Genomic DNA, 14447 nt, shown 5'->3' on the forward strand with positions numbered 1-14447 from the left:
CGGAGAAAGGTGAGAAGGAGTGGTTTACAGATACATTTCACCACTTTGTCAGAGCTTTTTTATTAGAGTCCTTCAGCAGCAGAGGAGAGGGGACAATGAGGAGCGCCGCTCTGCTTGTTATCATGCTGCTCAGCATGCAGGTGAAAGGTGCTGTTGATAAGACGGCGGGGCCTGTGGGGGGGGGGAACCAGAGGCCAGAAGAAACCAAAGGCACCACAAATACTCCTGCTAATGACTCTGATCCACCTTTCCTGGGAAATCTGTTGGTGATACCTATGGATGGGAGTCACTGGGTGGATCTAAAAGCCCTCGCCCAAGAAATGGGCCGCCGTGGACACAGGGTCACCGTGGTGATACCAGAGGTCTCTATAAGGATGGGTCCAGGGAAATATTACGACACAGTGACCTTTCCTGTTCCGTACGACAAGGCTGTAATTGATTCGATAATGGTTGCAAACAAGGACGTAATAAAAAAATCAACAGTGTCTTTCATGGAGAAGATACAAAAACAGTTCACTCAGTTTCAGAAAATTAAAGGTTTTCTCCACAGCACTGCAGAAAGCCTGCTGTTCAACGCGAGCATCATCTCACAGCTGGAGCAGCAGGTGAGCCATGCAAACACCAGTCCAGTGTCAAGATATTCTTTTCAAATTTAGTGATGTTTGCTGTCATCTCATCACTCCCCAGAACTTTGATGCTGTATTAACTGACCCCATGGTGCCCACAGGGGCTTTAATAGCACGGAAATTAGGTGAGTTCTGCCACATAAATGATCTATATCCTCACCTATCTGAACATTTTCCAATGAGTTTTATTCATCGTCCATTTCCAGGCCTCCCGATTGTTAACTTGTTAAGAGGAATTCCGTGTCTGTTGGATATGAAGTCTGCAGGATGCCCCTCCCCACCCTCCTATGTTCCTCGCTTCTTTACTGGATACACAGATAAGATGAACTTCAAGGAGAGGACTATTAACACCATGGTGAGAGCAAGTTGTCAACTAGGGGATGAATTAACCTTTAACTGTACAGACTAAATGTGTGCCGTACATTAATGAACCATATCTAATTGTAGTTTCTTTGTGAAGTCTTTATCAGTTCCACATGTGCCGTGCACGTTGGGTAATGTGACACAAGTTGCTCACATTAAACTGAGCTTGTTAAACTCTGTGTTTCTGTGTGACTTGCAGGTTGCTCTGCTGGAGCCGCTCATGTGCAAACTGCTGTTTTGGCAGTTTGACTACATTTCCCATCAGTTCTTAGGAGAAGAGGTGGGCATTGCTGAAGTGCTGTCAGAATCTGCTGTCTGGCTCCTCAGGTAACATGGACAAAGGTTACACATTTTATATGTCAGAAAATGTGAAATATATACATTCTATCAGACAATATATGGCCTATAGGACCAAAAGACCTTAGAAAACATTATTTCCTGTCAAAATGTAATCAGTGGTATAATAATACCTATACATTCAAAAGAGCCTTGCAATACTCTCAAGGATGCTGTACACATGTAAAATCATATAAAATATTTAAAAGGGAAAGCAAAATAATCACAATAAGTAGGCAGATTTAAAGAGGTGAGGTTTCAGTTTCGATTTAAGGATGAGGAGTGATTTGATGTTAGGAAGGTCACGAGGTGGAGAGTTAGAGGGCCGGATTCTCTGGTGCCAGAGAGAGCTGGATATAAAAGTACGAATAATGATTTAGCAATGTTTTTGAGTTAGACTGGTAGCCCTGCAGAAGGACGGGTGTGATGTGGCGGGAGGAGGGAGTTTTGATGATTGGTGCAGCAGTGTTTTGGACAAGTTGGAGTTTATTGAGCGACTTTTGAGGGATGCCAAAAAGAAGAGTTGCAAGGAATTAAACAGGGCTAAAGATGCTGCGGAACAGAATGGTGAGAGCACGGGGGGGTGGGGGTGTCAAGGAAGGGCAGAAACAGTTGATGAAAGTATGCTGAACGAGTGATGTTATTGTGTTGTGATTGAAGAAAGTAAACTGTCGAGGATGAGCTGAGATTCTGTGTTTCATGAGGAAATACATTATGATGACAGGATCGACATGACCCTGGAGCTCCCACGGCCTCTCATGCCCAACACGATATTGGTGGGTGGAATTAACTGCAACGTGAGAGATGCTCTGCCTGAAGTAAGTTGTGTTTCTAGGTTAAGACAATAGAACATTTATATATTACCTTTTTATCCAGTCATGTGCTCTCAGTGCAGGAGGTCACCTGATCCATCTCTGCCTCTCTTTGTGTGTCTGCAGGATCTGCTACCCTGGGTGTCAGGAGAGCATGGATTTATAGTGTTCACTCTGGGCACCGCGGTGTCAGAGATGCCAGAGGAGACAACTACAATCTTCTTGGAGGCTTTTAGACAGATTCCACAGAAGGTACTTGATCGTATAAATGCACATATTTGAACTGTTCTCAAACACTCATCAATTATTCAGACTTCCTGTATTAATCAACTTTCAGTTTTGGTGGTATTGATGTCACACCTCTCAACATTAACATATGACACTCTTACCTTTCTATAGGTCATCTGGAGGTACACTGGACAGATCGATGGCAATCTTCCAGATAATGTAAAGATAATGAAGTGGGTGCCCCAGAATGACCTTTTAGGTGAATAAATGACAAGTAAAGGAATAAATTGATGTGTTAATTGTAACAGAGTAAGATCTGATACCTGTGTTTGTGTTAGCTCATCCTGGAGCTCGAGCTTTCATCACTCACGCTGGCTCTCATGGTCTCTATGAGGGTCTGTGCCACGCTGTTCCCATGGTGATGGTGCCTCTGTTGGCAGAACAACCAGACAACGCGGAGAAGATGGCAAGTAGAGGAGCAGGAATTCTCCTCAATATTTTTTCAGTCACGACAGAAGACATTGTCCAAGCACTGAACAACGTCATCAATGACACCAGGTGAGGTGAAACTCAGCTCAAAATATTCTGCCCCCTTTACTGAGTAAATATGTGAATGGGTAAAATTAAATTTACTGGCTAATAATACTTTTACATACCAATGATTGAAAAGATATATAGATTAATGTTTGTTCCTATAGAAATAATTCAGCCCAATTTCTCACATTCTTAACGGAAGAACTTTTTAGATTTGGGTAATCAAATAGTTAATGAAGACAAATCTTGATTTCTTTGCTTTCATGTTGAATTATCTAATTGACTCTTTTTACACAGGTATAAAGACAACATAAAGACACTGTCTGAGCTCCATAAGGACCAACCAATTAATCCACTTGAGCTTTCGGTTTACTGGACAGAATTTGTGATGCGGCACAAAGGGGCAAAACATCTCCGACCTGCTGTCCATGACCTCAACTGGATCCAGTATTATTGCCTGGATGTTGTAGCATTCTTGTTCACTATACTGCTGCTTGTTGTTGTGCTGACAGTAAAATGTTTGAAAGTATTTCTCAGGAAACTTGGTGGGAAAAGGAAGCGAGACTAATACAGCATTACACTTTACTCTTCTTACAATTGCAGTACTGTAAATGTGTGTGTTCATTCATTAAAACAGAGTGATCATTAAAATACTTCAAAATCTTTTTGAGGTTTACTGATATTTTTGTGGCTAAAAATATAACACATTGGTCTGTTATGGTTTGAATGTAGCACTTATTTTGTCTCCTAATGGTCACAATTAATGTGCTTTGACAAGTTTTAGTGACATGAAAAGTGAACCAAAACCACCAAATATGGAACAGCTGTCTTCAAACAAGAAATGTGGTCAGAAAAAAAATCCTGATTTATTCTGATTTGCTGAAACCAAATCATAGAACAACAACAGAACTCAGGGCTGTGTAATAATGAAATTAAGAGCATTTCCACACACACAATGTGAAGGGAACACATGCGCCTGACTCTGGAGGATTGGAAGAAGGTCCTGTTGTGGGATGTGTCCAGTTTCACCCTGCTCACCCTGAGTGATGGGGCATCAGGGTAAGAAGAGAGGCAGATAAAGTGATGCACCCATCATGCCTGGTGCTGACTGTGCAAGCCTGTAGGTGGCGCTGTGATCTGGGGTTGCATCACTTGCTCTTGTCCAGGTTCAGCAACATTGTGTGAACAAAGATCACCCAACTCCCTGAACATGCTGAATGACAGAGTTGAACTCATCAGTGGATGTTTTTTCTTCCTAGATGACTTAAGCATATTCAACAATCCCAGTATTCATCGGGCTCAAACTGTGAAAGAGCGGTTCAGGGAGCATGAAACATCATTTTCACACATGGATTGGCCACCACAGAGTCCAGACTTTAACCCCATTGAGGATCTTTGGGATGTGCTGTAGAAGCTTTACACAGTGGTCCAACGCTACCATCACCAAGACAAGAGCTGGATGAAAAATGAGTGTAACGCTGGACGGAAATTAATGCTGACACTGCAGAAGATTTTTGAAACGATGCAGGGAACGCGTGTCATTTTCAAAGCTACCTTAGGTTGCATTATGACCAAAGCCCCTTAGCTTTGATCTTACAAAGTCCCTCGGCAACCCAGAACTTCACAAATATTTCATAATCTGTTCCTGGGCCCATTAACATTTCCTGAAAATTTTATCAAAATTCATATCATTTTGTTATTTAGGCAGACAGACAGACACACACACACAGAGGTCAGCTGTCACGAAACAGCTGTTATTTTTTATTCTACTATTATATCTTCCTTCGAGCATAACTGGCACACTTTCGCCACCTATTGGCCGTTTTGATCAGCGTTACAAATATTGTCATAAGCCCTCTTTGAAAAGGTGACACAGCGAATAAGATTGTACAGGATGAATGAAAGAATGTTGGCTCATATTTATTTAAAAAAAACTAAGATTGACAGATGCCTTTTGAATACATGTCTTTGCATTTAAAATTTCATACTACTGTTAATTTTGGAGCATATATAAAATAAAGGGGCGTATCCTGGTGTACCCTTTGATCAAATCAAATGAACTTAAATTGACCGCTTCACTTTTATTGTACACAACTATTGTGTTTGCAGGATGTCTGTGTAGATTCTCAATAATCCAGGTCATTGTATCCAAGGTAGTTTTCTATGCTCTCAAAACATGCGGCTACCCAGACTGGGCCTTCACCAAAACCTCAAGAAAGCGAGACCCCAGCAAAGGAGAGGAGGAGAGAAACAAACGCCGCAGCGTTTCCATCCCCTACCTGTCCGGGGTCTCTGAGAAGTTTAGGAGGATCCTCCAGAAACACGACATACTGGTTCAGTTCAAACCCAGCAACGCTCTCAGACAGAGGCTGGTCCACCCAAAGGACAAGACACCAAGACCCAAACAAAGTAATGTTGTTTATGCTATACAGTGCCAGGAGAAATGCAAGGAACTGTACATTGGGGAAACCAAACAACCTCTCCACAGAAGAATGGCACAACACAGACGAGCCACCTCTTTGGGTCAGGATTCAGCAGTCCACTTACACTTAAAGGAGAGTGGGCACTCCTTCGAGGACAGCCAAGTAAGGATACTGGCCAGAGAAGACAGCTGGTTTGAAAGGGGGGTCAAGGAAGCTATCCATGTCAAATTGGAAAAACCATCCTTAAACAGAGGTGGTGGCCTGAGGCACTTCCTATCACCCACATACAATGCAGTCCTCCACTCCTTCCAACAACAGAACAAACATTCACACCATTCCAGGAGACCCAGTGACTCACCACCATGTGATCCAGCAGACAAAGGGGAGACACCTCAACAGAAACTAGGTGAACGACCCGACCAACGACCCTGCTAACGACTCTCAGGTGACCATCCAGATCATTAGCATGCAGATGGTCCACAGGGGCTATATTTTCAAGCTCTCTCCCCAGCGATTTCAGAACTGAAGAAGCCTTCTGGATAGAAGGTGAAACATCTTCAAGAGAAGAAACCCAGTCCAGTTGACATAGAAAACTACCTTGGATATTGTGTTTACACTATAGTTGACAGGGGAGCCACATGCGCTTCCTGCACAGCATAACTTCACTTTAGTATTGAGCTGCTCTTCCCAAGTACACAAGCCTGTTAGATATTGACTGGACTCATTTGATCACAACACTGAGCTTTGAACTTTGACCCTTGCTAATTTATCACTGAAGCAGTAATAATGGTGCGAATCAGGCCTCGTAATTCTACGCATTTACAGTTCAGGGTGCCTTTCACTGTGACCAACGCAGACATATGTTTTTTTTAAAAATAGTTTCTTTGCAGATAGTGGAAAATATATTTGAAAGAAATAATGTCAATGATGTAACGGCATTGCAGGACGTCCTTGTATTGTTGGAATTTGGCAACCAGCATTAAAAGAAACTGTTGCCTCTTCACTATTGTCGATGCCACAAGTAGCACCACTCTGCCTTCACAACTGCTTGGAATGTCCGAACTATTGTATTTTAACTTCACACCGGTGTGTAAACACTCCACTGTCTTCTGGGACCTGTGACCCTCAAAACTCACATGGTGGGCAGACCCAACAAGTGGTTTTTGTGGACTTTTTTCCCAGCTTAACGAGAGCAATTCATTAAACCTTCTCTCCAACAACAGCCTTTCACACAGCAGTCGCACAAGGTTTCCACTCCCACCAGGTTAATCAGAACAGAATAAGCCTCTCACATGAGCCACAAAACATTGTCCAGATTCTTTCCAGTCCATGCAACTCTTTACTCTCGTAAATTCTTTATGGAATTTGGCTCTTTTTCTGTGGTATTTTAAAACATTGATTCTATTCTCAAACTTTGATTTTATCAATGGATGCATGAACATACTTAAAGTGGGAGAGGATGACATAGCAAAAAAAACCAACCATCTGCTTCGGACAAGCCAATAGGGGTTTGTTTAATCTGCCTGGCTGGGCGGAGAAAGGTGAGAAGGAGTGGTTTACAGATACATTTCACCACTTTGTCAGAGCTTTTTTATTAGAGTCGTTCAGCAGCAGAGGAGAGGGGACAATGAGGAGCGCTGCTCTGCTTGTTATCATGCTGCTCAGCATGCAGGTGAAAGGTGCTGTTGTTAAGACGGCGGGGCCTGTGGGGGGGGGGAACCAGAGGCCAGAAGAAACCAAAGGCACCACAAATACTCCTGCTAATGACTCTGATCCACCTTTCCTGGGAAATCTGTTGGTGATACCTATGGATGGGAGTCACTGGGTGGATCTAAAAGCCCTCGCCCAAGAAATGGGCCGCCGTGGACACAGGGTCACCGTGGTGATACCAGAGGTCTCTATAAGGATGGGTCCAGGGAAATACTACGACATAGTGACCTTTCCTGTTCCGTACGACAAGGCTGTAATTGATTCAATAATGGTTGCAAACAAGGACGTTATGGAAAAATCAACAGTGTCTTTCATGGAGAAGATACAAAAACGTTTCACCCAGTTTCAGAAAATTAAAAGTTTTCTCCACACCACTGCAGAAAGCCTGCTGTTCAACGCGAGCATCATCTCACAGCTGGAGCAGCAGGTGAGCCATGCAAACACAGTCCAGTGACAAGATATTCTTTTCAAATTTAGTGATGTTTGCTGTCATCTCATCACTCCCCAGAACTTTGATGCTGTATTAACTGACCCCATGGTGCCCACAGGGGCTTTAATAGCACGGAAATTAGGTGAGTTCTGCCACATAAATGATCTATATCCTCACCTATCTGAACATTTTCCAATTAGTTTTATTCATCATCCATTTCCAGGCCTCCCGATTGTTAACCTGTTAAGAGGAATTCCGTGTATGTTGGATATGAAGTCTGCAGGATGCCCCTCCCCACCCTCCTATGTTCCTCGCTTCCTGACTGGATACACAGATAAGATGAACTTCAAGGAGAGGACTATTAACACCATGGTGAGAGCAAGTTGTCAAATAGGGGATGAATTAACCTTTAACTCTACAAACTAAATGTGTGCCGTACATTAATGAACCATATCTAATTTTAGTTTCTTTATGAAGTCTTTATCAGTTCCACATGTGCTGTGCACGTTGGGTAATGTGACTCAAGTTGCTCACATTAAACTGAGCTTGTTAAACTCTGTGTTTCTGTGTGACTTGCAGGTTGCTCTGCTGGAGCCGCTCATGTGCAAACTGCTGTTTTGGCAGTTTGACTACATTTCCCATCAGTTCTTAGGAGAAGAGGTGGGCATTGCTGAAGTGCTGTCAGAATCTGCTGTCTGGCTCCTCAGGTAACATGGACAAAGGTTACACATTTTATATGTCAGAAAATGTGAAATATATACATTCTATCAGACAATATATGGCCTATAGGACCAAAAGACCTTAGAAAACATTATTTCCTGTCAAAATGTAATCAGTGGTATAATAATACCTATACATTCAAAAGAGCCTTGCAATACTCTCAAGGATGCTGTACACATGTAAAATCATATAAAATATTTAAAAGGAAAAGCAAAATAATCACAATAAGTAGGCAGATTTAAAGAGGTGAGGTTTCAGTTTCGATTTAAGGATGAGGAGTGATTTGATGTTAGGAAGGTCACGAGGTGGAGAGTTAGAGGGCCGGATTCTCTGGTGCCAGAGAGAATTGGATATAAAAGTACAAATAATGATTTAGCAATGTTTTTGAGTTAGACTGGTAGCCCTGCAGAAGGACGGGTGTGATGTGGTGGGAGGAGGGAGTTTTGATGATTGGTGCAGCAGTGTTTTGGAGAAGTTGGAGTTGATTGAGGGACTTTTGAGGGATGCCGAAAAGAAGAGTTGCAAGGAACTAAACGGGAGCTAAAGATGCTGCGGAACAGAATGGTGAGAGCACGGGGGGGTGGGGGTGTCAAGGAAGGGCAGAAACAGTTGATGAAAGTATGCTGAACGAGTGATGTTATTGTGTTGTGATTGAAGAAAGTAAACTGTCGAGGATGAGCTGAGATTCTGTGTTTCATGAGGAAATACATTATGATGACAGGATCGACATGACCCTGGAGCTCCCACGGCCTCTCATGCCCAACATGATATTGGTGGGTGGAATTAACTGCAACGTGAGAGATGCTCTGCCTGAAGTAAGTTGTGTTTCTAGGTTAAGACAATAGAACATTTATATTTTACCTTTTTATCCAGTCATGTGCTTTCAGTGCAGGAGGTCAGCTGATCCATCTCTGCCTCTCTTTGTGTGTCTGCAGGATCTGCTACCCTGGGTGTCAGGAGAGCATGGATTTATAGTGTTCACTCTGGGCACCGTGGTGTCAGAGATGCCAGAGGAGACAACTACAATCTTCTTGGAGGCTTTTAGACAGATTCCACAGAAGGTACTTGATCGTATAAATGCACATATTTGAACTGTTCTCAAACACTCATCAATTATTCAGACTTCCTGTATTAATCAACTTTCCATTTTGGTGGTATTGATGTCACACCTCTCAACATTAACATATGACACTCTTACCTTTCTATAGGTCATCTGGAGGTACACTGGACAGATCGATGGCAATCTTCCAGATAATGTAAAGATAATGAAGTGGGTGCCCCAGAATGACCTTTTAGGTGAATAAATGACAAGTAAGGGAATAAATTGATGTGTTAATTGTAACAGAGTAAGATCTGATACCTGTGTTTGCGTTAGCTCATCCTGGAGCTCGAGCTTTCATCACTCACGCTGGCTCTCACGGTCTCTATGAGGGTCTGTGCCACGCTGTTCCCATGGTAATGGTGCCACTGTCGGCAGAGCAGCCGGACAATGCGGAGAAGATGGCAAGTAGAGGAGCAGGAATTGTCCTGAATGTTCTTTCAGTCACGACAGAAGACATTGTCCAAGCACTGAACAACGTCATCAATGACACCAGGTGAGGTGAAACTCAGCTCAAAATATTCTGCCCCTTTACTGAGTAAATATGTGAATGGGTAAAATTAAATTTATTGGCAAATAATACTTTTACATACCAATGATTGAAAAGATATATAGAAATATTATAGAAATAATTCAGCCTAATTTTTCACTTTCTTAACGGAAGAACTTTTTAGATTTGGGTAATCAAATAGTTAATGAAGACAAATCTTGATTTCTTTGCTTTCATGTTGCATTATCTAATTGACTCTTTTTACACAGGTATAAAGACAACATAAAGACACTGTCTGAGCTCCATAAGGACCAACCAATGAATCCACTTGAGCTTTCAGTTTACTGGACAGAATTTGTGATGCGGCACAAAGGGGCAAAACATCTCCGACCTGCTGTCCATGACCTCAACTGGATCCAGTATTATTGCCTGGATGTTGTAGCATTCTTGTTCACTATACTGCTGCTTCTTGTTGTGCTGACAGTAAAATGTTTGAAAGTATGCCTCAGGAAACTGGGCGGGAAAAGGAAACGAGACTAATACAGCATTACACTTTACTCTTCTTACAATTGCCGTCCTGTAAATGTGTGTGTTCATTCATTAAAACAGATTCCAAATCTTGTTTTGGTTCACCGATATAAAAATAATAGGGGATTCCCACGGGTGATCAAAACATTTATTTGAGAGAAAACACAGAATATTACCAAAGGACATTGCTGACTGGGCTTGAGGTGCATCTAGTTATCATTAGTGGCCACCCTTCTTTGGTGGGAACAGAGCGTATTCAACTGCCAAAGCAACAGTGAAGGCTGCAAAGCCCCACTTGAATCCTCTGAGCAGCACATCAGACAAAGTCACAGCACGAGCAAAGCCACCAGAGTATCTCCAAGCCTCATTACTGCCAACAGAAACAGAGAAAACAAAATAAGCAAGTCTAGAAAGAAAACTTAATGTCAGCTGTAATGAATATAGGTGTAAATACTGACCGTGCCCATGGGTCCTTGAGGCCCCTGGCTGCTAACCTCTTCTGTGTGAATTCAAGTGGTGTTCCCTCTGTCTTCCACTGCTGCCAGTCTGGCATGGACATCTTTCCATGGCCATGATCACCTCCCATGCTGTTAAGAGATGTAGATAAATGCAAGTTAGCACTGGGTGTATCACAAAGGTGAACTGACAGATAAGATTATTTTTTATAAATTTGTAACTTTGTATCCGTAATGACTTGGCAGATTCAATCGATTTCGTATTATCTGATCGACACAAATAACTGCTATGATTCATTTTAAGAATATAACTGCGCAAAGTGACGTTTGTTTGATGATAAACACAAGAGTTATAAGATTTACGTCCAACTCGAGATTGTAAAATTGTCCCTTTGAGTACAGTTGCCATTGAGTTGATGAGACATTTATCAAATCACATCGTCAATAAGTGCAATAGTTACTCGCAAAAACAGGTTTCTTCATAGCATCCAAGGTAGTTTTCTCTGTCAACTGGACTGGGTTTCTTCTCTTGAAGACGTTTCGCCTTCTATCCAGAAGGCTTCTTCAGTTCAGAACTGAAGAAGCCTTCTGGATAGAAGGCGAAACGTCTTCAAGAGAAGAAACCCAGTCCAGTTGACAGAGAAAACTACCTTGGATACAATGACCTGGATGACTGAGAATTTACACAGACGGTTTCTTCATAGCCTGTTTATTGGCATTACAATGTACGGCGTTGGGTTTGACAGTCATCTTTTCTTGAGCTAGCATTGCGTTAGCCATTTTGTGGCTATATAATTAAACCAGTATTTCCATTTACAACCGTGGGTACATTTATGTAGGTAATAGCATAAAACATCGCTGATAATGACAAGTTTAAAAATGTTGAGAATGTATGAACCTTATTTCTTTTCGTGGCTTACCTGGATGGTTTGTTATGACCTCTGCTACAGTACAGAAGCTCACGACAACCAAAGCTTTTTTACGGCAAAACTACGGCAGCCCATTTAGAACAAAAAGCGCAGATTCTTGGATTACCGTCACCAACCCGAACATAATTTGGATCAAAGTGGCGTTTATTTCCTCTCCCAAAATCAATTAAAACCATAGAGTGTCCTCGTACCATTTCAATAGCCTCGTATAACAAAATCAAATGGAAAGGAACGATACTCTTACTGTTTTTTGTCTGTCACAATATTGGAAGACAAATGGATTATAGGCAGTTTTGTACTCATAATTTTACAATGAATAGTTTGAGACATTTTTTTACCTTTACTATTTAATGGTTTTAATACTTCAGAATCAGATGAATACAATACATGTTTTTAAAGTGAGTACAACTAAATATACAGCATTAGGCTCAGGTGGTGACAAAAGAAGTCACTAGAGTTTGCTTTGTGGGTTGAGCAATTCTTTCATAGCATCCAGGTTCTCCCCCTCAGGAGCTTCAGGCCAGGCACTGTGGTCTGGAGGGGCAAACACCATATTTAGCATTTCTGTGCACGCGGAAAATAATGTGTATGTATTAAATTAGATCAAAATTGGATTCACGCACTTGGTATCTCCCACATTGAATGGTACAGACTCTGTCCTGCATCAACCTTCAGGGTGGCTCCAGATATGTAGGAGGCAGCAGGTGAGAGTAGGAAACACACTGCCGATGATATCTGATCATAGCCACAGCAATAAGACAAAAACATCTTGTTTATAAAATATCACAAAGCTTTTTTTTGTTTAATGAACCTTCCTTGGAGTATTTAGGTCTTTCTACCATTACACACCTCTTCTGGAACTCCTAGCCTTTTAGCAGGGCAATGTGAAACTGACATCCTGAAGAGCTGAGGCCCAAGATCCTTGTAGTTCTCCATTGCAGTTTTTGAAAAGATTGTACCCTGCAAACCGTATAAATACACACACCTGAAAGGGTAAACTTACAGTGTTTATGCCAATTAAAACCTAATCTTCACTCACTGGTGCTATAGCATTGACACGGACTCCAGAGGCTGCCCACTCAATGGCCAGACTCTTTGTCAGGTTGTCTACAGCTGCCCTTGCAGCTCCCGTGTGGCTGGCATGTAAAGGATGCACAGGGTTTCACAAACAAAAAATAAGCATGGGAGTTAAATGACTGGATGCTTTTCCTACCTCATCCCAGGAAAGCCTTTCCACATATCAGCGATGATGTTCACAATCACACCTCCATGCTGTTTCATCCATGAGGAATAGACTGTGGGTGTTTAACAATATAGAATCAGTTTTGTCTCACAGAACATACCATTAGTGTTCATTGTATGCATCATACCTGCCTGACAGCACTGGAAAGTTCCGGTCAGGTTGGTGTCTATCACAGCTTTCCAGCCTTTTGAGGAAATGTGCTCTGCCGGGCTGCTGAACTGTCCCCCACCATTATTCACCAAGAAGTCTATCCTGCCGTACTGCTTCAACACTGACGACACCAGTTCCTTCACCTTATAGACATGAGGGAATCAGAGCATGATGCAATTGTGTTAGCAGGTGCTGACAAAGTGAAACCGTTTGGAGGAAGACTTTGGAAAAGCGCACCTCGTTCTCATTTCGGATGTTACACTGAAGCGGAGTAACAGATGCTGGGCTGGATAGAGGGAGTTTTTGTCTCATCTCCTGAGCCGCGGCCTCCAGCCGTCCTGTATTCCGACTGGAGATGACCACATTGCAGCCTGAAGAGAAAGTATGTGTGCCGTCGATATACAGTCAGATACCACTTAATAGGCAATTTTGGATGAATATACAAGACAACGTATATCATCACTACAGCCCGCAAGCGTGCCAAGGAATATGCACCAAATACACCCCAGGACACACCAGTAGGATATAGGGATTTTTTTTTTGTTCCTTTCTGGGACAATCCTCGAAAATAAAATGTTCACAGAGCATATAATGAATAATTTCAAACCACTCACTCAAAATACATTTGAATTTAACAGCTCATAAGGGTGATGTTGCCATCATGATTAGTACTAATAGGAGTATTATCATCATCATCATCAGTGAAAGGCGCAGTTTTATCGGTTCACTGATGATACCGATTCAAAGGAGACACTCCGTGCAAAATTATATGACCTAATAAATTCTGTGGCAGTGCAGATTCTAGTGCTTGGTCCATCATTGTCAGGATCCGTAAACGCTTTTATTACGCATAAATGTTTACAGCTGTTGCGAACTACTGCGGCCGGCGTTGCAAAATGTACCAAAGGTCTTAATCTATGGTAAAGTTCACCCTCCGTTGCTTCGGCCAGCTCTTTAAACCGTCCTAACTGCGTATGAAAATAATGCTGTGATGAAAACATAACTGCGTACCCAGTTCAAGCAGCTCTGCAGAGATGGCTTTCCCGATTCCAGATCCACCACCTGTTACTATTGCAACTTTGTGTTTGAACAAGCCCGGTTTGAATACACTGGACGCCATTGCTCTCTGGATCTAATGCGGGCGAGGCCACGCCCCCTCGCAGAACAATGGGCGTTTCTTGTAGTCAAAACGTTCTAAAAGCGTGACCGCTTGAGAAGTACTCGGGGAAAATCTGATTATTATACCAAAGTAGAACAATCCCTCTCCACCTTGCCCAAAAATGTATGTGAGCACTTGGACATAATGGAGAAAAAAAATGTAGCAATTGTCTTCCAGGAGGGACAGAAGATCTTGATATCCCATTGTGATTT

The 14447-nt window shown here is 42.2% G+C and overlaps 4 protein-coding genes across 5 annotated transcripts; 2 read left to right on the top strand and 2 right to left on the bottom strand.

Moving 5' to 3' along the window:
• The first annotated feature begins 49 nt into the window (after window positions 1–49).
• Window positions 50–3564, top strand: LOC101078215 (UDP-glucuronosyltransferase 1-1-like). Its single transcript, XM_029831119.1, has 9 exons — window positions 50–605; window positions 688–751; window positions 833–981; window positions 1189–1316; window positions 2050–2143; window positions 2264–2389; window positions 2537–2624; window positions 2704–2923; window positions 3197–3564. Exons 1-9 carry the CDS (start codon window positions 96–98, stop codon window positions 3465–3467), a joined length of 1650 nt encoding a protein of 549 aa, XP_029686979.1. The 5' UTR covers window positions 50–95; the 3' UTR covers window positions 3468–3564.
• A 3341-nt stretch (window positions 3565–6905) lies between these two features.
• Window positions 6906–10394, top strand: LOC101078725 (UDP-glucuronosyltransferase 1-1-like). The gene is made up of 9 exons (XM_029830843.1): window positions 6906–7459; window positions 7541–7604; window positions 7686–7834; window positions 8042–8169; window positions 8904–8997; window positions 9118–9243; window positions 9391–9478; window positions 9558–9777; window positions 10041–10394. Exons 1-9 carry the CDS (start codon window positions 6950–6952, stop codon window positions 10309–10311), a joined length of 1650 nt encoding a protein of 549 aa, XP_029686703.1. The 5' UTR covers window positions 6906–6949; the 3' UTR covers window positions 10312–10394.
• Window positions 10395–10433: 39 nt separating this feature from the next.
• Window positions 10434–11819, bottom strand: ndufb3 (NADH:ubiquinone oxidoreductase subunit B3). 2 transcript variants are annotated; one of them, XM_029830844.1, is made up of 3 exons: window positions 11675–11819; window positions 10758–10886; window positions 10434–10669 (listed from the first exon to the last, which is right to left on the bottom strand). In XM_029830844.1, exons 2-3 carry the CDS (start codon window positions 10883–10885, stop codon window positions 10519–10521), a joined length of 279 nt encoding a protein of 92 aa, XP_029686704.1. In that variant the 5' UTR covers window position 10886; window positions 11675–11819; the 3' UTR covers window positions 10434–10518. The 2 variants fall into 2 exon arrangements, with proteins under 2 accessions (XP_029686704.1, XP_029686705.1); XM_029830845.1 differs by having other exon boundaries at window positions 11653–11750.
• A 193-nt stretch (window positions 11820–12012) lies between these two features.
• Window positions 12013–14244, bottom strand: pecr (peroxisomal trans-2-enoyl-CoA reductase). The gene is made up of 8 exons (XM_003976328.3): window positions 14088–14244; window positions 13314–13447; window positions 13054–13219; window positions 12897–12978; window positions 12723–12819; window positions 12533–12643; window positions 12307–12418; window positions 12013–12217 (listed from the first exon to the last, which is right to left on the bottom strand). The coding sequence occupies exons 1-8, from the start codon at window positions 14194–14196 to the stop codon at window positions 12135–12137; spliced, it is 894 nt and encodes a 297-aa protein (XP_003976377.2). The 5' UTR covers window positions 14197–14244; the 3' UTR covers window positions 12013–12134.
• Between the last annotated feature and the right edge of the window lie 203 nt (window positions 14245–14447).

Source organism: Takifugu rubripes, chromosome 22 (genome assembly GCF_901000725.2).
Source record: "Takifugu rubripes chromosome 22, fTakRub1.2, whole genome shotgun sequence".
NCBI lineage: Eukaryota > Metazoa > Chordata > Actinopteri > Tetraodontiformes > Tetraodontidae > Takifugu > Takifugu rubripes.